The 25069-nt window shown below is 31.9% G+C and overlaps 1 protein-coding gene across 1 annotated transcript in view; it reads right to left on the bottom strand.

Annotated features, from left to right (window-relative positions):
- The window catches only part of LOC129217655 (microfibrillar-associated protein 1-like), a 42893-nt gene extending 21990 nt beyond the window's left edge, over positions 1-20903 (bottom strand). The window contains exons 1-6 of the mRNA XM_054851982.1: positions 20799-20903; positions 19665-19763; positions 18817-18868; positions 10213-10398; positions 5046-5178; positions 2767-2826 (exon numbers count right to left, since the gene is read on the bottom strand). Coding sequence (XP_054707957.1) covers positions 2767-2826; positions 5046-5178; positions 10213-10398; positions 18817-18868; positions 19665-19749 — 516 coding nt within the window. The 5' untranslated portion in view covers positions 19750-19763; positions 20799-20903. The remainder of the gene's footprint in view (positions 1-2766; positions 2827-5045; positions 5179-10212; positions 10399-18816; positions 18869-19664; positions 19764-20798) is intronic.
- Between the last annotated feature and the right edge of the window lie 4166 nt (positions 20904-25069).

Here is a 25069-nt window from a genome sequence, read left to right as displayed (position 1 = left end):
TACTTGAATATAAGTAATTATTATGTACGTTAATACAGTCGGACCCTGATTTAACGAATTCATTGGGACCGAAACTTTTATACAGTCAAACCTCTTTGTCACGACTTTCGGATTTCACGACACTCCGGATGTCATGTCACTTCTTCAAAGTCCTGAACTTATGCCATACATTTTTAATGTTAAGTAGCTCCGGATTTTAAAACAGTTTTTTTGGGGCAACTCCGGTTACGAGGACACTTTGAGCTGCGCAGATTGGATCAATTATTTCTTTGCAGTTGAAAAAATTTCCGTAGAATAATTTTGAAAATGTTTGATACAGGAATTTTGGACTCAGACAAGAGATTTGATCAGGCATGACAGCTCAAAAAAGGCAGGGGACGAGTAGATAAGTTCTGAAAGGCACAGGTTTCAGACTTTGACAAGAGGGACAATAGAAAGAAATTCAAAGCGGGTCGATTGTAATACAGTGAAACCTGTGTAAGTTGACCACTTGCGGTGCAGTACTTTGGTGGTCAACTTAGACAGGTGGTCAACTTATAAAGGGGGTAAAGATTTTTTTTTTTTTTGGAATTCTTGCACCATGACACCTTTTGTAAATCTTGCAATTGACACCTACTCTTTCTGTTCAATTCACTTTCATTGTTTAGCATTACTTTGAAACAATAATTTAAGATGTTATTCAAATATTTTTAGAGATTATTTTCCCAGAATGACATGTAATTTGTCATGCAAATTTAAAATTTCAGTAAATTGATCAAAAAAGAAAGCCTTATTGTTTATGAAAAGTTACTCATTTTATATTAATAGTTCCTAAAAATTTATAGCTAATCAAAAATTAAAAATTTTTCGCTTAACAACAGAAGAAAAACAAGTTTGGGGAATAAAAGGGTTCTTAGTAGTTTTCCCATGTGATTAAACTCAAAAGGAGGTTTAGTTATGCTGCTGTTTCACTTAGTTGGTAAAATGCTGGTCTGGCATCAGAGATATTCTTGGAAAGCTTAAAAAAAAAAAAAAAATAATAATGAAATAATTTGCTAAATAAAATTTTAAAAAATAAACCAAGTGGTCAACTTACAAAGGGTTTTTTACAATACTCCAATCCAAACTTGGTGTTCATTAGTGGTCAAGATAGGCAGGTGGTCAAGATAGAGAGGTGGTCAAGTTACAGAGGTTTTCCTTCATTATATAAGATAGGACTAATTCCGTTCCTGACAAAAGCGGTCAACATAGACAGGTGGTCAACTTACAAAGGTGGTCAACTTTACAGGTTTTACTGTACTAGACAAGGAAACAGCAGGAGAAGAGAAAGACCATAGCTATCTTAAGCTGTAGGTGGTCACCACAAGCTTCTGCCATGAGAGAAAAAGAGATAAGAGCTCACTATATTGAAAAGGGACACACAACTCCAAAGTGGATAAAAGAATTAGAAAAGGTTTTTTCACCTTTGAAAGGTGGGGCTAGGCAGTGAAAACCTAATCAAATTGCAAACAAAAAGTGAAGAATTTAGAATTGGTTTCTTTCTTGCTGATAATTTCGTGTAAAGGAGGAGTCGTAAAAATGTTATTCGAAAGTTTAGCGAGCACTTATTGGAAAGTATTTTAGAATACTCAAATTTACATTAGTTGAATCTATTTAAAAGATATACACTTTAATTCATGCATTAAATCTTATTGTATTGTTAACTAATGTTTAATAATGAATTTTTTAACTATTCCGGTTATGACGTCGCTCCGGCTATGATGACACTTGGTTTACAGTCCCAAAGGTGTCATGATAATGAGGTTAAACTGTACGTTAAATTGGGGTTATTCCTTATATCAGAGTGTAAAAAGAATTGCACTTACTTTATCTTTAAGCCCCTATAAGCAATTGAGAATAAATATCCAAAAGAAGAAAGTGTGCACTTTTTGTTCAGCATTCCAAGAATTATTACACACAGTCAATTCGAAAATTTAAAGTACTGAGTCATAGATGTTTGACAATTTCCTTGATACTGGACTCAAAATAGTTCTTTCCAATTTATGGAGAGAAGAAAATACAATTTACAACCTGCTACATGAAGCATGGGATACGTTTTCAGTTTACAGGCCATGTAAGGCATTTGAAAAAGTAAAACACGGGTTTTACTGGTGTAAATAAAACCCATTCGGGAGTTTCATTATCTCTTTTTGCATCAGAATCGCTATTTATTGGTTGTTCTCTCGCCTGTCAAAAATTGAAGATTCCAATAAAAGTGCTTTTCTGCTTCGGACAACATGGATATGTCATTTGGAAAACAATCCAATATTTCCTAACTCCAATTGACAAAAATAAATTTTTTTTTTGGCTGTTTAAAAATTCGTTAATTCGGGATTTATTATTCGTTAAATAGGGGGTTTTGCTTTCATTTTCCCGGAAATAGTAATGAGTTCTAATTGATACACTTGTCTTGCAGTAATGTCTTTGACACTGCTGCCAAATAGAATCCAGACATGTGACATAAACATGATGAAAAATACTGAAATTGCACGGCTATGTGAACAAATACAGCACTGTTAGTATATTGTACAACATCTGACAGCTTATCCACATGTTTTTGTCTCTATACAGCCCACAAATTTAATTCTATGCATGAAATTAACTGATAGATATTGAAATTAACCTGCAATGCCCTTTTTTCTTTTCTGCATACAGTATTTCACTCGCTCCAAAATTACTGAATTAGGAAAAATACTGAAAAATTACATGTCTGAGAATCATTAAGAATAATGAAAATAATGCAATTACTTCTTCCGGTGCTTTTACTTGAGCTTTCATCCTCAGCATCATTCTTCTGCTTTCAATTTCCTGCACAAAAATTTCAAATGTAAATAACATAGATAAAAAGAAGCATAATTTAGCATTTTAAATTCTACATATAGCTGGAATAATTAGATTAATAAAATATGGAGTACAGAATTAATATTAACCACATTACTGTGAAGTGATCTTTGAATACACTTCTCAACAGTAAGATTGAAGGGGAAAAAGAGAAAATCATTTGAGTACATCACAAAAAGGAATCAAATTATGGATTTTCAAACATTTTAATGGCATGAAATCACTTGCTTGTCAAAAGATTTACAGAATTCAACTACAAGTAGCTTCAATGCAAGATGAACATGCATCATGTGCCAAAAAAAAAAAAACATACAGAAGCAAAATGACCAAAGAAAATCCAAATTTCAATAAGAAAAACATAAACGGGTATTGCAGTAGCGTTAATATCAATCAAGACAAACTAGAAAGGGGTTAATATAGTTTCCTCAGATGCCTAGTGGGTGAAGGTGGGGCAAAGTAACATGGTGAAATATTTTAACAATGTAGTAATACATGTACTAATTTATTCCAGTCAAGAAAAAGTTACCTCTGAAACTCAAAACATGCGGTTATACAAGCAATTTTCAAAAATTGATATTGATATTGTAATACATTATTGTAAATCAAAAATTATTTTCCTTATTCAAATAATGAGGTTCTTGTTTATTAACATTTTAAATATTAAATTAGACCTACTAATATTTAGTGCAGTATTTATTCAGTTACGATTATTTGTATTTTAAATGCTCTGCACAATTAGTCAAGTGCATGCTGCATGTGGGACAAAATGGTTGGGGCAAAATGAAATAATTCATTTTGTTCACTTATTTAATCCTTTATCAAATCACTTTCATATTCATTAAATTTTTATCCATTTATAATCTTTCTTTTAATAACTCTTAGATTCATTCATTCATTTACTTATTTTTTTTAAATTTGATTATTGTTTCATTTTGTATTCATTTATTCATTTTCTTTTATTTACTCATTCACTTGATCAAGAATATTTTAAATAATCAAATAGAAAATACTTCATTAGAAAATAATTTTATTTTTCACTTTGCCCAATAAAAAAAAAAAGTGATTTTTTTTTTTTTTTTTTTTTAAAAAGGTTCAAATTTACTACCAAAAGTAAAATATATTGTTTCAATGCAAGCTTCACCATAAAATATATATTTCTTCCTTTATGCAGTGTAATTTTAAAAATAAATTTTCCATTTGTTTGTTTTGAAAATGTTAAGTACTTTTTTAACAATTTTACTTTGCCCCAACTTATAATATTTCATATGCTCAAGTTTTATTTTTTTATATAAGTCAGTTTGTTTTAATATCTCATTGTGTATGCATCAACATCATTCCACACATATGCAGGTAATTTAAAAAGCCTGCAACTGCCATGGGTAAGTAAAGCACAATTATTTTTATCCATTATATATACTTATTTTATTTATATGTTTTTTTTCTTTTACTTACAGAATTACAGGCTTTTTTCCCTTATAGCAGATTAAGATGGTGACTTGTAGCATTATTAATATAATTTAAAGCACTATTTATCAACCATTTCAATTTCTACTACAAACAGTTTTTTTAATAAGAAATCCCAGTAATATATAGTACAGAATCAAACTTACTGTTTACGCTTTATTTAAGGATTTATTTTCTTAATAACCAAGTTTATTTATCAATCTATCTATATCTAATGCTTGCATTCATCATATATTACTGACCAAAATGCAATACATATAAAAATATTTTTTTTTCTTTCCAATGGGGCTGCATAAGAGACCCACCTCAAGAGGCGTCTGGGCCATAACCAGACCTAGTGCGCTCCCCAACAATGCACCAGTCTTTCATGTGTCACCATGAACGTGCTGATGCATGACACTGTAGTGTTTTTGAAGCCCAGTTTCCACCAGATGGAGGCACCTGGGCTCTCATTAGATGCAAAATTATACTAGGAATTTAATTTAGCTGAGGGATATTCTAAGCCAAATGAATACCTAAGGGATCTTTTATATGCCGCATAATCATATGCAATGGGCGCTGAAGATTTTCTGCATCTCGAAAATCCACCGACTGGCCACTCAGGTTCTAACCTGGGTCCAAGCATAGAAGGCCAGCGCCTAACCATCACGCCATCAGTCGGCTACATATAAAAATATCTAAACACAAAAACTTAATTAAAAAATAATAGAAAAGTCACAAACCGCATCATCTAATTCTTCTTCATCACTACTCTCTTCTTCATCTTTCCATCGAGTAGGTCTGTCTCGCTCCTCTTCTTCTTCACTCATCTCTTCAACAACCACCGGCTCATGAATATGACGATGGCGTTCAATCCTAAATTGAATAACAGAAAACAGAAACACATTAAGAACAATTACTAAAAGCATACAAAATCAATTATCTTGCATAATCACATAATCAGGGAAATCAGTACTTCCTCACGGTTTGTCACAGGACAAAAAGAAAGTCAGGAAGATTTGCCTTAAGAATAAATATTTAAATACATACAAATATACTGTCATGGACAGGCAAAAGGCAGTAACTGATATTTTTCCTTTTTTTTTTCCGTCGTCTATTGATGGTTAGCATTATTGTACAAGCTAGCTTATTTGGTATTCACTAAAAATAAAGAAAGAAAAAAACGTCAAATTCAATGTTGTTAGAGTTGAATTGGAAACACATTTATGCAAATATATCAAAAACTCATTTCTGCAGATACTGCCATTTACCTGCCTACAGCAGTAAACATTTCATTCATTTTAAGTGGGGGGGGGACACTTGAATTTGAATGTAACTATAAGTATAAACTGAATTTTAAAGAGGAATTCAAAATTTACAAGAACACTTACCATATCATTTAATACTAACATGACTATAGCAATGACTTTTCATTTGTATTTCAAAGTTACCCACAACAGCAATTGAAATGGTTTTAATCAGTAAATGCATTATAAAGATACTTCATGAAATTTAAATTCAAATGTAACAAAAAACATTTGCACTTTAGGCAGTATTTTCAGTATTTGTGAAATTCTAGTTTGGCGATTTCAGCAAGTATGAAGACTTGGGTGAAGCATTTCAATTTGATGAACTTTTTTAAAAATTTTCCTCTTAAAAAAATGAAAACCTAAAAAATTGTCTATGCTACATATTCTCATCATACTCATAGTATTAATTTTGAATTTTATGTCAAATTTATTTCGGGGTGTTGCTTTTTGGCAGAAATAAAGTAGGTTAAAATTGTGTGAAAACTGATTGAAAACCATACTATGGTGCTGCATAACTAAATAAAGCATAATTATGGAGTTATCATCAACAAAAACAGCACAATCAATGATATACATAACCGCAAGGTAGTGTTGCAGTAAAGAACTAAAGCGCACTAAAACGTCATTTGCAGTTGTTTTACCAGTAAAGAGCAACCTGAAACTTTTGAAATTTATACCATAGGAACAAACTTTTTAAGAAGGTTGAAACTGTCAGAATGTTCACTTCTCATGACCTACTTCTACACATTACAGGGTTCATACTCTATTTGGATGAAAAAATTCCATGACTTTTCCAAGACTTTTTCAGGACTTCAATGAAAATTTCCATGACCTCGTTACACGAAGAGAATAGCACTATTTCATCTCAAACTTGGTAATATTTGGAAATGAGCATTAGCAAAACGTCTACATGAATGCCACAGCCTCATTGAAGCACTTACTTGTAATGGAAAAAATATAAGTGCACACTTAAAAAACTAAACTATTCTTATTTGTGTTCATTATATAAATTTAAGTGAAGTAAAAATGCAGTGAAACGAATATGGTGATGCTTAAATGTCTGATATATTTTTTTAAAAACAGGCAGAATGATATTGAATGGGACAAAGGTTGAATGAGTCATCACTAAGTTTCAATAAATTTGCTTCAAAAGTTACCTTTTAGTGTCAACAGTGTCTTTAATCATCCACGTAACTTGACAGTATTTTGGTTCTTTGAAGTAAAGCCACATAGTTTAGTTCTTTATGTTTCCAAACCAGATCTTTTTTGAAAAAAAAACGATTCCATGTAATGAATCAATCTTCTGATTCAAAAGTATATTTGTTTTGTTTAAAATTTGCATATTTTCAAATGCATAGAAAGTAATAGGTTCAGAAATTCCAGAACATGTTTAATTCCCGACATTGATCATAGCAGTGGGTCGCATGGATTAGTTTTGCGTGCCGTATGTTGGGCATTACTGTTTTAGAGTATTAGAATTCCTCTTTTTCTGTATATTATCGCCTGACTGAAGATCTTTATTTTCTAAAACATTCAACAAATTAAGATAAACTCTGATAAATTTAATAATAAAGTCCTTAAGAGTGATGGAATCGAACTCGCACGCAATTGAATTGTTTTTTTTTTTTTTTTTTTTGAGTGGGCGTGACAAAACTAAGATCGTGAGATTTTGCTAGTACAGGATATGAAACATAAGAAGTTTTGAGAATAACATAAAATTCAAAATAAGTGATGTCCAGGCAGTAAAATCACATCGCAAAAAATGGCAAGTGGCTGCGACAGAAGTGGATGTAATGAGATTTCAAAATTCAGATTTGCCTTTTGGATCGTTCAATTTTAAACTTTTAATAGCTTTTATGTGCTATACTGTTAAATCACTCAAGATTTCAAATGCTCCTTTAGCTACTCTTCCTTTCTCTTTGTCCAGGAACTTTTTCCATGACTTGAAATAAATTTCCATGACTTTCAATGAAAATTTCAATTTTCCATGACTTTTTCAGGTCTGAAATTCTGTTATTTTTTTTCCATGACTTTCCAGGATTTCCATGACCTGTACAAACCCTGACATTAAAAAAAATCAGGAAAATCAAATGAAGTCACTGCTAAAATTTTTATTTTATGTCTGATTTTCAAAATAATGTGGTGAAAAAAAATCACATTTTGAAAGAGTCTATTATCTTAGTTTAATTTTTGAAGAAAATGTCAATGTGTGGATGCTGACTATTCATCAATGTTTTTTTTCTATGGTTTTTAGTCCATATAGTTAGAAAATAAAATTAATAGTCTAAAAAACTAAAAAAACATGTTTTTCTAGCAAATTGAACTTTAGCAAAATGAACTAAAAAGTAAAAAATAATCTTTGGATGCGAAGTATGATAAAATAATTGACCAAACAATTGACTTTTAATGTAAAAAATCTATGGGGCGCTGCTTATCTACATTTTTGCAAGGACAACAAATGGAAGAAATTTAAAACAACTGATATGAATCCCACACACCTTTTCTTTACATTAAAGTTAATTGCTTGGTCAACTATTTTATCATACTTAACATCCTAAGATTATTTTTACCTTTTAGTTCATATTGCTACAAAAGCGTGTTTTTTTAAATTTTTTAAACTATTTTTTTATTTTCTAATTATTTTAGGTTTACTTGTTTTACAAAAACATATTTATTTTACCATAATTTGAGATTTTCTGTATTCATGAAATCCTGACCCCCCCTCCCCCCTTCATCCCAAAAAAAGAAGAAAAAAGACTAAAGGGCTTGGACAACATTGAAAACGGGATCCCTTGAACTCCAAAAAGAATAATGATAATACTCCTTAAGCTGTAATAGTTGAACTCTAAAAACATTCAACTGCTCTGATAAATTGCCTGTCTAATCCAGCAAATCCATACCATTCAATAATGTATGTGTGTGGAAATGTAAATTTATATTACTTTAAAAGCTTCAGATACATTTTTAAAAAATCGTCCAAGAATGACTATGATCAACAAAGAATTTTCATTTGAAGGCTTACCTACATTTTGGCAAGAAATTAGTTTACAACAATTAAAATTCACTTTCTAATTAACTTGGAACATTCGAACAAATTTTCTCTGATGCACAAAAATTAGGGGCTTCTATCGATACTTAATTCTAATTTTTGAGAGCCTTTTTTGATCTTAAATTAGTGAATTTATGCAAAAATTGATTAAAATTGGAATAAATTAATAATTAACAGTTAAATAATTTGATCATAGAATATTGCATTGTGATCTGTTCTGAGTTTGCAGGGCAAACTTTAAAAGACTTCGATCGCAGGAAGTGGGCAAAATTTGAGTTGAAAGATTCTGTTACAAGATACATACATACAGGTGAAGCTAATAAAAGCATGTGAAAACAAATTGTTTTTACATTTCTAATGAATCTCTTTATACATAAGATTTGATACATATTATCAAATTTTATCTAGTTATTGATTTTTATTGATTGGGTATTATTTACTACTTGATTGTTTTCACATTGTCCTAAAATTTTTGATCTGTTCCAAAATAGCAATTTTTTTTTTGCTCTGACAGGAACTCCAAACTACTCTAAAAAAGTATGTGTTATCTCCCGTAAAAAAAACTTTTACACCTCTGCTCTATACGTTACTCAACAAGTGTTTTGAAAATATTTGAGAGAGAAGGTGAGATAACCTGCGCAAATAAGTCTTCAAGAAAATTACATTAAGTGTTCATGCAATAATGCACTGTTGAACATTCTATGAACTTTGCTCATGTTGAATGAAATTCATTAAAATTTTTCACACTTATCCTCCCCCTCTTCTTCCTCTTTTCTCAACAGCCGAAAATTACATTATGTGTTCATGCAATAATGCACTGCTGAACATTCTACGAACTTTGCTCATATTAAACAGGGTTGCCACTCAATTTTGGAAAAAAAAATTCCTGTATTTTCCCTATATGAAAATAAAACATTACAAATGAGCGAGCACTGATTATTTGGAAAAGAACATTAATATCTTGATAATTTCACCACAGGGTAAAAAAACAAAACACAAATTTCTAAATAAATAAGGGAAAATAAATAAGAATTCATAATAACTGAAATAATAGCATGGTGGTTGAATATATTCAACTTTTTATTCAAAAAAAAAAAAAAAACTTCTCTTAGCCATGGACTTAAAAGTGTATAAGTGACCCAGAACAATGATTATTGACGACTAATTTCTTACACTCTAAATTATCATGAAATTCAAGATTCTTATTATATGATAAATATTTTAATATTTACTTTAAAAAAAACTTTCAAGCAAAATTACCATTTTTTATTTTACTTTATTTCTGAACTTTATAAATATTCTCATTATAATTATTACTATTTATTTAATTTTTGGTAGTTTATATATTTGGGAATTGATTTTTGTAACTTTAATTTAAGAAGGAAAAAAAATTCCCTGTATTTTCCAGGTTTTTGAGGAAATTTTCGAAATTCCCTGGATTTTCCCTGTTTTTTTTGTTGATTTTTGAATTCCCTGTGTTTTCCCTGTTTCTTCAGGTTTCCCTGTGGCGTGGCAACCCTGTTGAATGAAATTCATTAAAATTTTTCATACCTATCCTCCTCCTCTTCTTCTTCCTCTTCATCTTTTTTCAACAGCCTACGAAGCCTTGGATCTGATTTTAATGCTTCTTCATCATCTACAAGCACTGGCTCTGGAGCTGTTGTTATTGGTTTCTTTTCAAACGGAAACTCATCATCACTTTCTTCTTCACTGCTCTCTTCAGGAGCATATTTAGGTCTGAAAAAAAAATTAAAGCAAAAATCAATGTCAAGAATATCATTGCAGTGAAGAATTTATAATGAAAAACAAAAAAATATTTATTTAAAAACTGTAAAGTACGGGGGTGGGGTGAATCCCTCATATAACACGGATAACTTGTTCCGTGTAATATCGAAACCGTGTTATACGAGACTTTTTTTATAAATACTTTTCTTACTTATTTTTCAAACCTAATTAATCATGTACATATCATAAATCATGTCAATGTGTACCGTGTTGTATCAAAACCATGTTCCGTGTTATATCGAAACCATGTTATACGAGACCTTCAAATAATGTAAATCAAAGAATGTGTACCGTGTTATATCGAAACCAAGACATATGATGCAAATTTTATAATTGGTGAAATTTTGGCTCAATAGAATAAACAAAAACCGGCTACCAGAACATACCAAGACCTACTGATTTAAAAATATGAGTTTTTATGAACAATAAAACTTAATTATTTTACATACCTCAAATTAAAACTGTTATGCACAACAAGAAAAAACTTTAACTCTTTACTAACAACAAACGCATTCTATAAGAAAAAGAATCCGAGCTTTACTATAGCAATAAAGTTCATCGAAGCAACAACAACAAAACAAAATAATAAAATAAATAGCATTATTCTATTTATTTTATTTCATATTTTGTTTTGTCTACATTTTTTATTTATTGTTTGTCAAATTTAGCCTATGTTTGATCCTAATGTTATTTACTTAAAATGCATTTGAAACAAAATAATATTCATCTTTTTGCTTTTAGAACACTGATGAGAAAAATAAAGTACATATTTAAAAGTTGAAAGTTAGTGTTATACGGGGAAAGAGCCGAAGACAGACAATTTTTCGTAAAAAATTTCATAAAAACAAAGTATAACCTTCTTACAGTGATTCTTGAACCTCAGCTTCTGTGAACTCGGCTGCTTACTGGCCTCCATGAGAGGACTACTCCAGGGTGGTGGCCTGGACACACACACATGCTTACAACACACACACCTTCAATTTCACGCCCATGCCTATACAAGAATGCAAAGATACATACATTCTAGGGGTGCGACATTGATGTCGATGTTTTGGAAACATCGATCTTTTTAAAATTGATGTTTTACTTTCGATGTTTTTGGACCATCGATGTTTTGGTTTCAATGTTTTTTCAATGCTGATGTTTTTGCATTTTAATTGAAAATTATCACAAAATTTGCTCCAATTTTCTCTCTAGGTAATTAAGTTTACTTATGGAGTTGCCAAAAAAAAAAATCTTTTTTTTTTTGCACCCATTTTATAAGCACAATTTTTCTGAGTAAAGGATGATTTTTGGGAAGATCACTACAAGATAGTAGAAGATTAACTAGAGAGTGAAGAAGAGATCAAAGCTATTGGAAGAACCTTATACTGGTAGTCTGGTGCCAGAACTTGCAGTCTATTTCAAGACTCTAGTTCTTAAACTAAAGGAAAATCCTATATGTATTTGATAGTGATGGCAACTTTTGTTCCATGGGAAAGAGATGTTTCTCTGACTGCTGGGATAGTCTGCGAAATGAGAAATGCCGTTCTGGGGGACAAAGTAAAGAAACTTCTTTTTCTTCAAACTGTCAACACCAATATTCGGGATTACTTATCAATTTCCCCCAACAAGTTGTCCTTCTATTACTTGCAATTTGTGTTTAATTATTAACTAACAGTAAAACACATATTTCTTACTCTTAAAAATAATTGTTAGAGTTAATTTTGTATTTCTAAGATAAAAAGCACAGCTTTTTCTCATCATTCAACTGACGGTAAGTGCTATGATACTTTGTTTTGGATTCTTTTTTGATGTAAATTTACTTTTAGTTTCATTCAGTTTGAAAATATTTCCTTATTACTATAACTAGTTTGTATTAACCAGTGCTTGTTCCACTCTAAATTTTTGTCCTACTATAATACCAAGATGTTGCAAAATTATTCTTATTAAATTATACTCATGATTTGAGGTTCAGTATTTTCAATATATTTGTCGGGTACCTATTCTTTTGTAGTGCTTAAATTAATGTAGTATATCCAAAAAAGTATGTTATACATTGATAAAAAGATCGATGTTTTAAAACATTGATGTTTGGAAACATCGATGTTTTTTAGCCGATGTATCAATACCATCGATGTTTTAATTTCTAACGAAGTCTCTCGATGTTTTGCCATCGATGTCGCACCTCTAATACATTCATATACACACGTCTACAAACACTCCTATACACACAAATGTGTACAAAGAAATGCCTGCACACCCACACTTTATACAGACATGCCTACATACATATTCACACATGTATACAAACAAACACCTCTACATACATACTCACACATGTCTACAAACTACACACATACATAATATACACAAGCATTTGCCTATAAACACACAAATTCCTGCACACACACTCACACAGACACAGGCATATACTTTTTAGCCTACAAACACACACAAATGCCTGCACACTCATATGTCTACACACAGACATGTTTGCAATCACACACTCAGGTCTACACACATACATGCCTGCACTCACATACATAACCATCAAAGACATACAAATGTCAGGGCTGCCACTAAATTATGGTCCTAAAAATAGTCATTTTTGTAGCTTCTTAAATGAAAAATAGTCTGCAAAATAGTTGTCAATCATGGAAAATAATATCTAACATAGTCTCCTATTGTTTTTTAAATAGTATTAATATTAAATTATGCCACATATACTTTGACGATTAGACATACAGTATACTCCCGATTATCCGTGCTAATCACCGGGCGGCGTAGCACGGATAATCGAAAAACACGGATAATCCGAAAAATCATTTATGGAATATGCAGGTTAACTGTTTAAAGGGAAATGAGAGAAAACTAAATAATATATATATATATATATATATATACTAACACAGACCAGGAACTTTTCTTCGAAATTTATTGCTTAAAAAAAAAATTGGTGATACATTTTTGTTTTCTTTGTTTGTTTAAATTGTTGTGTATGTCCGTACGAATTTTTCTTACTGCAATTATTTCTCCATAATCCTAACCTCTTTCACTCATTTAATCCAATAAATGTTCCACAGATTGTAGAGCAGTAGTATGTGAAATTATATTTTCTTCATGTTCTTCATCTTCGTTTTCGGTATCATCACTCGTGTTTGATTCAGTAACAAGTTCAACGATATTTTCATCAGTTAGACATTGAAATCCTGATTCACATTCGTCGTTTTTAAACCACTCTTCGACATTTTCAGTGTCAACTGATTTGAAACCTTCGATTTCTTTAACTTCCTCAATGATGTTATCGATATTATCTTCGGCAATCGAAGATGATTCTTCATCCAATGACTCTTGTGGCAAGATTTTTCTCCAAGATCGTACAAGCGTAACTGATTTTACTTTTGACCATGCAGCTGCTATACCATGCACTGCATCCAATATATGGGTTGGGTAGGACAAGTGTTTGATTTGACTTCTGTGCACGGATAGTAGGGTACACTTCGTATTACCTTGATTTTAGCTCCTAAATGAAGCTTTAAAAAAGTGATTCTGAAATGATGCACAGATAATCCGCAAACCGGATAATCTGCACACGGATAATCTGGAGTATACTGTATATACATATCTCAGCTGCATGATATATGAGCGGGATCTGCTGGACAAGTGGAGCTCTCTCCAGTTACACACCAATGATGTTCCCGACATGGTTTCATACCAATCTTATTAATAACAAGAATGAAAGTTAGGCATATATTAGAGAGAGTTATAAAATAATGAAAACATTACAGCTGGAGATAACTTTTTTGAAATGCCTCAAAACATAATCGTTTGAAAAAAAAAGACACATTTTTGTTCTTTCAAGTACTAATCAGACACTTTTCCGTCTTAAATGAAGTAACTTTTCATTTCAACTATTTTGTATACCCATAAAACAAAGCAAAATGTTTGCCAATTTTCACTATATGATAAGATGGATAACCCAATAGTCCGTTAAGAAACCATCTGCAGTCTATCACTATGGAAAGTGAAATGTACAGCTCAAAAAAATTGCATTGGAGAAAATCAAGGTTTTTGCAAGTGATAGAGTCTCCAATGTTACAATACACGCAAAAGAATTATAATTTGATGTTTACTGGTTAGTCTTTGTTGTTCAAATTAGAAATGCATACTTAGAAATCTAAAGTATTTGTTCTAATTTATGAAAATTTAAAAGATGTATCCCTATTGATTATATTGTTCATGCTCCATCATGCACCAGTTACGTAAGCTAACTTTGAGCGAGTTTTGTGACAAGAAAGAACATTCAATTTAGATTTTAAGTCAATAGCTATTACAGATTTAGCAAATTTTGAGTTATGTCACTTTCCTTGCCAGGGTGCGATGTGTCAACTGCAGTTAAATACTTTTCTAATTCATCCTAATTGCTAACACATCCTAGTTATTTTTATTTTATAAGGTGCAACAGACTTTCAAATTTAAAAAAAAAAAATCTAAACACTGTTATAAATTCACAATCACTTATGCATATAAAATACTCAAAAGTTCTTATTTACATTTACAAATTAAAGTTTATTTATGTTTACAGCAAAATGAAAATAATTAAAAAAAAAAGACTCAACAGTGTTTGTTCAATTAATAATACAAGGCTAAGATTAGTCCCCATATAATCTTAGATCTGTGGTATTTTATATGGTACATAAAGGTTTTTAAATCACAAAAAAAAAAAAAAAAAAAAATGCATAACTCTATTAATTTTACTATCACATTTGCTGATAAAACAATCGTTAGCTTTTATTTATATTTACACTTAGTTTTATTTACACTTACAGAAGTAGGAAAATAATAATAATGATAAAGCTGAATACTCAATGTTTGTTAAATGACATCCTGGGAATACTGTAGCTGCAGAGAACATCAAGCAGAGAAAAATGGCAGGGTTGCCAGAAAATAATGATCCAGAGTAACCTAAAATATCTTTAAAAAAACTTTGCTCCTTCAAACTTTGCTTTACCATTGAATCAGTTAAACTACTACATATTTCCTTCCCAATCAGGAAGTACACGGTAAAAGGTTGTACTTGCCAATCCCCAAAACCATAGGCACCCATATAGGGTGGCAAGTGGGGGCTGAACCCCCCCCCCCCCAGGAAATTAGAACTTCCTTGCTTTTTGTACTTTTTTCTTTGCATAAATGTAAAAACCGTTTCTTCTCCAGCCATTAATGAATAAGTTATTAAAAATGTCAAATTTTACTGACCCTAATCTGTCCTGGGATCGGTTTCCTTGGGGAAAATATCCTGGTAAATCATGGATAAACCTATGAAGAAAATATCTGAGCTCCCTTACAATTTTGCATATGCAAAAACTGAAACTTATATTCCCCTTCATAATGTTTTTATTGTTATTCTGAGGATATTATTGTTCTTCTTATTGGCAAGAAATGCAGTACCTGATGGCACCAAGAGAAAAAATAAAAAAAGGTCTGTTTTACTTATTCTTGGTAAATAAGGCCAAGCTAGACATTTGGCGGGTTTTTGCGTAGTCTAGCAGACAGAGCGAGTTCAAAATTAGAAAAGTCTGGCCAATGATATTTGAAGCTGAAGCTTTTTTTTTTACATCCCTCGCATTTTTTCCATTTTAAGTCGCTTTTAGGCCAAAATAGTATAGGGTTTCCATAAAAATTTTACTTGAAAATACTTGCTTTAGTAGCATGAAACTTAAAAAATAGTCACCTAAATAGTCTACCCAGAGGAACAGTTAAGTTGCATTTTGAATCTGTGAAGTTGCTTTTACCAATAATCTTTTTTTTTTAATTTGCTAACTCAAAAACGACATCGCATGACACAAAGACACAAAACAACAACTTAAAACATCACTACATCTAGTACATACAAGAAAACCAAAACTTAACTTCTTAGATTTAACTTTGTTTCAACATTTACTTAGTACATTTTTAGCATTTTGATGGAATTACGGTATTAAAAATGTAAGTTTCTTTTCACATAATGTTACGAAGATGTTACGTGTAACGGCACGTTTGAAGTGTCACAAAGTGAAAAAAAAAACCCTTCAGATACTTTTATTTTTATTTTAAGGCAACTTAAACATACTTAGTCTGGTTTTAAAAACATAAAAGAGTTATAAATTGAGTTTTGTGTGTGATTGAAACAGACATATAATTACTGCATAGTTAAAAATTTTGAACATTTAAACTTTGATGACAAAATGGAAAACTTTTCTTAAGGTTTTAGTTACACAATCAATAAAACTTTGTTTTTCTGTTGTTAAAAAGTTTTAATTTTTGTTTCTTTTTGTTCTTCTCCCTTCTTGTAACTTTTCTGCACCTTCTATTCCTTTTGCTATGCTAATTTCGGATAAATAGCTTTTCTCAATAGATGATTTCAGTCATTGGTCAGCTAATTCTAATAGGGAATCTGGAGACTCGATTGAGTTTCTTACCTGTGCCATCACCTCTGCCTTGTCTTTCCAGTTGTTCAGTTGATATTGTTTTACATTTGATTTATTCTTCTCTCTGTTGTTTTTTTTAATCATCTTTTTAATTTTTTGTTTTTCAAAGTCTATCAACTTTCTCAGTTCCTCCAGATAATTTTTATATTGATTTGTGTGCCTATATGCCATTTTTTTTATAGTTCCTTTGTTATTTTTACACGTTGGTATTTTGCCAAAGAGTGTCCTATAATTAGTCTTCATATAGCATCTGCTCAGACATTTTGGACTAAAAACGAGTAGCCAATTTTCTTCTGTTTTAATTGCCCATGTTTCACTACCATATAAAATGATTGGTCTAGTAAAGGTTTTGTATTGTTTAATTTTTGTTTTAACAGTAATGAGTTTAGATTTTAATTGGCTCTTTAAACAAAAGAAGCATCTATTCGTCATCAAAATTGTACAAAATTTATTAGTTATTAAAAAAAAGCCAAAATTAAGTTAGTCTAAGGTAACATACAATATAACTTACGCCTGATTGTCAAAAATATAAAAATATTTACAAGATGCAAAAGGATTGAAATCTCAAATACGGAAAAAATAATCTGTGACATGTAAGTTAAATGTTGGCATGCTTCCAAAGATTTATTTATTTATTATTTATCAAAATAAAACATAAAATAAGTTTATAAAAGATAGCGTATACCAAAATAATTTCCGATTGTCAAAAACATTAAAACGTTTACAAGATGCAAAAGGATTGAAATCTAAAACAGAGGAAGCATTTTTCTTACACACGTGTTGAGCACACAGTACCCATCGCTCTTTTTTTCTTTTTTTCAATAAATATCACAAAACATGAAAAAAGTCGCCTAAAATTGTAAAAAGTCGCCAATTTTTGAAAAATTGTCATTTTTAGGCCGTTTTTGATCAAAAAAGTCGCCATAGTCGCCTACGGTCAAAAATAGTGGCAAAAGTCCCTTTTTTAGTTGCCAGTGGCAACCCTTTAGTAGCAGTTTTTTACAAAATAAGTCGTTTTTGGCTTAATTTAGGCTGAAATAGTTGTCGTAGTCTGCAACACTTCAAAATAGTCGCAATAGTCGCTTTTTTAGTCTTCAGTGGCAGCCCTGAAATGCCTGCACAAACACACACACACATGCCTTCAAAGACATACAAAGGCCTGCACACACACAAATACGCCTTCAAAGACACACAAATGCTTGCAAACACACACATATGCTTACAAACAAGTGCATGCACAATAACATCTACATATAGATGCTTACAAAGACATACCTGCACAATCACAACTACACACACATACACAGTACAGATTCATTTGCTTAGAAACAAACATCTGTTCATATGGATACACACTTAGCATACAAATGACAAACACACACAAACCCCTGCAAACAAATGCCAGAGCACACACACACGTCTACAAACAGATTCGCTTGCAATCACACACTTATGCCTACACACATACACTCCTATACAAACGCTTGCAATCAAGCACCCAAACCCATGCCTACACACACGCCTACATACACAATAGGGTGTCTCCTCAAAAAAATGAAAATTGATTTGTCAAGTTGCAGACCTCTTATATTTTTTCTTTTACATCAAAACAATTTGCAAAAAAAGTTTCAAATCATTTGAATAATGACAACCTGTGCTAACTTGCTTCTGAAACTGTGAACCTGTGAACCAACATTTGTGTACTAGGCTGAATCAAAAACGTTTCTTAGAAACTTGATATTTCATATTGATAACGTGTTGCTTTAATAGCCTTAAATATACTACAAAAACAATTATTCAAATTACAAAATATTTAGGTATCTCAATTAGGCCTAACATTAACAATTTTCTTCAAAAAATTGATATGAACTTCAGAAACGATTAAAAACGTTTTTTTTAGAGAAAATGAAATAACACAAACCTTCTACCAGATACATATCTGAAGACCTTCACCTTTTGCATAGATATTTCACCTAAAATACAAATGTAGTTTTATAACAAATAATCAAAACATGCAGAGCAATGGCAATCAATATACTATTCACTTAGCATTACCCCTGTAATACACTTAATGACTAAATAAATAATGAAGTTCTTCTTTTAAAACTTGGATGTATTACTATGAGAATGTAACGTAAGTCAAATACAAAGCTATTATTTAAGGTATTTGAAAACTGTTAGAACATTATATCATCACCTCAGAGCAACAGTAAGATATCTAATCCCAGAAATAACACTAAGATATCTTACTGTTGTTCTGAGGCAACGGTATAGCCAACAACTAGCTTCAATATTAAAAACTATTTGTGATTTTTTTGTTTTATATGTAGTGATTGTGAACTTTCTGAAAATTGCTTTCTTAAATTTCTAAAACTATCTAAATTAAAGACACCTTTTTTTATTTTCACAAATGGATCAATACTTCAAAGTTATCAACAAAAGTTATTTTGGGTGAATATTCATTTTTCACACAATGAAGCTATTGTATATATAATTATTTACAATGGTTTTAAAATTATTACAACATAGTGTTCAAAATTTAATACTAAAAGTAAGCAAAAAAAAAAATCCAGACTCAGCAAAAAACAATTTTGTTGCAAATTAAAACATCTAGAATTTACTCTGTATAGTAGGAAAAAAAAAGTTTAAAACTTGTCAAAAGGCAGCTCAAATAAATCCATTATTCGCCAAATGTATCAAATTACTACCTACTAAAGCACTAACACACAACATGCACAAAAAAATGACATAAATACTAAATTTCTTTACCTTTTTCATTGACTACAGGTATGGCACCAGCTGTAGACTGGATTTGGCTCTGAAGTAGAGCTAAGTTTGCTGCTGCACTAGACATGACTTCTTTGTTTACTGAAAAAATATAATTAATGCTTTTAAAAAGTCTATGACATCAAGTATCACTTATCATGAGTACCATAAAGCAACATGACTTCCTTTACTAGACATCAGGATTCTTGATGTTTTTTATTTAAATCATTTTTTAAAAATTTAAATCAGATTTTTATTTTATTTTTTAAATCTTAACAAACTTATATTTATTACTATACATTTATAAACATAAAATATTTCATACAATAAAGGAATTCATTCAGCTTACTATTAAAATCAGGATAAGTTCTCTAACTAATCAGTAAATTTTAAAGATTTTTTATAAATACAGTGAAGCACCGTTTATACGTTTTTATCAATTATATGTTTTTCTTAATTGGTCCCTGGGGAGTCTAATATACATTAACCTATACCAATTATACATTTTTTCACTTCTACGCTTTTTTCATACAGTCCCTTCAAAAACGTATAAACAGTGCTTCACTGTACATTATATTACATAGATAAGAAGTGATTTTGTTTTATGCTTTGCTTAAAGATAAGGTTTCCATCATCATGTGCGTTTTCAGTGCAAAATAGTAAAATAATACATTGAAAAATTACTTTTAACTATATTAGTCATGGTGAAAAAGAAAAACTGAAAATTTTTATTTTGTTCTGAACAGTCATTTTGGAGTAAGAGCAATATTTCAAGAGTGAAAATCTGTTACACACACAGAAGGGATCTATGTCGCTTTGCCTGTTTAAGTTAAGATTGTATAACACAGTGTAAACATTTATTTGCTTGTCACAATTCAAAATGTTTTTCATATTTACGTAAGTTAAACTATGAAAATAAATTTCGACCAAGTATTAATTTTTAAAACTATTTATCTTAGCTTCTTGTGAATTTTACACAAAATAAAATTTGCCTCAAAACTTATTTTTATAATAATGATCGTCTAATATTTTGATCGCAGTATATGATCGAAACGATAGGTCAAAAACAACTAATATGCAACAAAATCAAAAAAAATCTCACACAATTGAATCTAAAGAACAAATTTTCATACGTACTGACAAATTTTCAAAAATAATGATACAAATAATAGACTTAAGTTTATAAGAAATAATTGAGATTTTCAACAGTAAACATCAACAACGAACGCCATTGCACACTTTGAGTTACAACTACAGTTAGATCAGATCTGTGGTTTTAACGTAGCCTATGAACGAGGATCTGTTGTTGCTCAAGGAGCCCGTTTATTTTCTCTTTTAGAGTCCCTACGTACCCTGTTTATAGTTTGACAACGGTAACGGTCCCTTTAACTTTTTGTCTGCAGGTTATTTTGTTTTGATCCAGTATTATAGTGACTAGAAAATTTAGTAGATCCGAAATTCTCATTATAGACAGTGAAATTGCAAATTCTACTAATAAAATAATAACAAAATATAATAAAATATCTTTATATCAATTTTCGATCATGTATAAGAATATTCTTGAGTTAGAAAATTTATCAGTCTTGAAGAATGATAGAAATATTTTAAGAATGAATTTAATTTTTTAGTTTAAAGTGAAAATAATGCAAAAAAAAATTTGTGTGTGTAGGCATGTGTGTTTGTGTGTAGGGGTATGTGTATGTGCGTGTAGGCATGTGTGTTTGTGTGCTGGCATAAATGTGTGGGTAGTTGTGTGTAGAGTCCCTTTGTGTGTATGAGGGTGTGTGTGTGGGGGGTATGTGTATGTGTGTGTAGGCATATGTGTTTGTGTCTGTGGGCTGGCATGAATGTGTGGGTAGTTGTGTGTATGTGTTTGTGTCTGTGTGCAGGCATGAATGTGTGGGTAGTTGTGTGTATGTGTTTGTGTTATGTGTGCAGGCATGAATGTGTGGGTAGTTGTGTGTATGTGTTTGTGTCTGTGTGCAGGTATGAATGTGTGGGTAGTTGTGTGTATGTGTTTGTGTGTGTGTGTGTGTAGTTGTGTGTGTATGCGCTTGTGTGTAGGACATGGAAGCAACCTCTGGAGACGGCTTTCGCTATAGGAGCAGCATCGTGATTAGCCGGTCGACGGTGATGGTGCGGAGAGTGGCGGTGGGAAAAATAAAATGATAGGACATCAAAACAGTCAAGTGAGAACAATAAGCAATCGTGATTGCTCAAAAAATGAATTTTGAGATCTTGAACTCAAATTATGTTTTTCGTAATCACGAATTGCGATTGGACCCTGCTAGTTGGGTTTCTTGCTCCTGCTTGACTTTATCGCAAAGCATAATTTGAATTCAAGGCATCAATATTCAAATGAATGCTAGGTGGCTGAATGCTGGTTGTTATGTGCTGTATGCGCTATGTTGTGTGCTGGATATTTGTTCTCGCGTAAAAAAGATTGCGTAAGATCGAAACGATTAATTCATAAATTATTCGATTTCGATGCACATAGAAGCCACCGTCCAGGGCAAGGGATCCCCGTGTACCAGAGAACATGGACGCTACCACAAAGGAGGAGGAACATGCTCCCGGATGCCCGTGAACCAGAGGACATGGATACCACCACCGAGGAGGAGGGACATGCGCGTAGAGGCCCGCGCAACAGAGAAGTTTGTAACATAAGCATCAGAGGACATCAACTACTGTCAAGTAAAATTAATAAGAAATCGTGATTTCTCAATAAATAAAAATAAATAAAACATCTTGCCTACGTACTGATTTCATACTGTGATTACGAAAGCAAGCTCATCTTGAATATTTCCGCCGTCATGACAATATGTATGCATTGAAAACACAACTTTCCTGGATATTTTCATGCATACACCTCAACAATCAACATTGTGGCAGTTTACTGACAGCGTAAAGGGTGCAACGCAATTATAATGAGGCAGCATTTTGTGCTTACTGGGCCCCCTCGAGGCGCAGTAATCGCTTTACCCCCTCGAACTTTTCTTTCCTCCCAGAAACGAACTCTCTCAAGGTCATACATATTTATATCAGAGCCGTGTTCTTCAAACACTCGGTTATGCTTTTATAGATAGTATGGGATATGTCGGGGTGCCCACTGGGGAAAGGAATTCATCACCGAGATTGAATCATCAAAAACCTTCTAAAATTACGCCCCTCTCTTCAATCCAAAAGAAAAAAATCATTGGGCAGTCAATGCTAGGGATCCCCTCGCTTTTTGAATCTTTGGAGCCTTGTTCTTTGGATTGCAATCTAAATATTATGTACTGAGCTATATAAGTAGTACTATATATATATATTCAGATTTTCGACAGCTATCCAATTATATGTTTAAAATAAGGATACCTTTTTAAAGCTTTATCACACCGAACTAAAATTTTGCATTTTAAATTCTTATAATAAATTCTTATAATTTTTTTAAATAAAATTGGAAAAGTCATAAACATTAATACAGACACTTAAGTGAGAAGGTACATAAAATGATTAATTCGAGGACTGCAATATACCAAACTGTATTTTTCAAGCTTGGAAAAAATACAATGAACAGAATACAATGTACCAAAGCAATAAATGACTAAACTTTTTTAATTCTCTGAAAGTAAAATTAACCTGAAAAAACAGAGATTTTGAATATAAGTATTTTATAGCGATGATAAATTTTCTGAACTAAAATTACTTTAATTGGTTATTTTATTTTTTAATTTAATTTATATATTTTTTAAAATAGTTTGCTTCATTTTGTCAAATAACATTGGAGCTGTAAACCTGACAAATTTTTAGTGAAGAAAACTATCATAATAGTAATGATAAAAATGTTCGTAAGCTACAAAATGAAGTAAACTGAATTTAAAAAAAAATTAAAAAACTGGTCAAACAAAGCTCAATCTGCACAAAATATAAAGCAACCCTGATGTTGGAGGGGTCCGTCTGAGGACGACCCTAGGCCGCCGTGAGACCGTCGCTTTAATGTCGGTTAGTCCGCCAAGGCGATCCTGCGACGTCTCTGCGTCGTCGTCCCTTAATACTCGCAGTCCGTCTCCCGGATGCAGACGTGCCCTTCTGGGAACGTCTGCAGGGCGACACTGAACCCGGACATGGGGGGCAGACTTTGGACGTCAGGGATTTACGTTGCCGGGACGCATATATCGTCAGCAGATGACGTCCAAGTGACGCGTGGGCGACGACAGCATGCTGAGTGGATAGCAATTGACAGTTCTGTGCCATCGTATTGGGTGGATAGACTCTGCAACACCCCCATCAAAGGATCAGACTCACACAAAATGAGATTAAAAACCTTCTTAAATTACACCCTAAAATACTTTAGGCGCAGTCTGCGCCAGAAACCCCCGTCGAAACCATTTGTCCTTCTTTCTATACAGAAGTGAGCTCTCTTCAGGATACAATATTTTTATCAGAGCCATGCTATGAAGCACTTACGTTTTGTTTTCAGATAACTAGGCATCTTAGGGGTGCCACCGAGGGGGTGCTCATAGTGCCCATTCTGTCTTTGTAATTTGCAGGAGGGTAATTTTAGAGGGAGGTAACTGCATAGTTTTTAGGGGAGGGGGGTCAAATTGTAGCATTGCAAATGTGTTGTATGAAACTACTAATTAACCTCACATCTTATGCATTGATGAGGGCTTTTCTTGGAGCTCCAAAACTGGTGTATGCGTTTAAAATACAAAATATTTGCACAGTTTACTAACATTCCTTTTTCGTCTTTACTATGCAAAAGTAAATTCAAACTTAGTACATATCAAATTCTCGAAAAATTCGTAAATATGAGAATTTTTACAACTTTTAGTTTTTTTGTCCGCCATTTGTCTTCTATTTCCTTATTTTTAAGACTTCCCATTTCGGTAACGGGAAGACGAGGGCAAATAATTTATGAGTTAAAAAACATGTTTCATGGATATTTGGTTAGATTTTTGACATTATAACAATTACACTATCGTATGGTTTCCTGGTAAGGCTTCTTGATAAAAAGTATGGTTATGGTTAAGATAAGTTATGATTGTTTTGTGTTTGGGTAATGATGGTTAAATCAAATTAGTTTCTCTTTTAGGTGCAGCATCACTGTTATGGCATTCATATGGGCGAATGCAGTTAAGGGAATACAGTAACCTCTCGTTGTATCGCTCTTTTCGGAGGACAACGAAAAAGAGTGATATATCCGAAAGCGCGATGTAACGGAGGCCATTAAAAATAGTTATAAGTCCAATACACAAGTAAATTAGCATTCGTTCTTTTTGACATGATTTTCTAATGGTTTCGATGCAGTTCTTGAATCTACTATCATACCTATTAAAATTTAAACAAGATTGAAATTTAAGTAAATTTTCACCGTCAGAAAGTTGAAAACATCAAATGGCGAATAAAGACGATCTTTCTGAGCT

The sequence above is a fragment of the Uloborus diversus genome, chromosome 2 (assembly GCF_026930045.1).
Source record: "Uloborus diversus isolate 005 chromosome 2, Udiv.v.3.1, whole genome shotgun sequence".
Taxonomy (NCBI): Eukaryota; Metazoa; Arthropoda; class Arachnida; order Araneae; family Uloboridae; genus Uloborus; species Uloborus diversus.
Note: the sequence above shows the minus strand (reverse complement) of the source record. Positions and strands in the feature narration are given on the sequence as shown.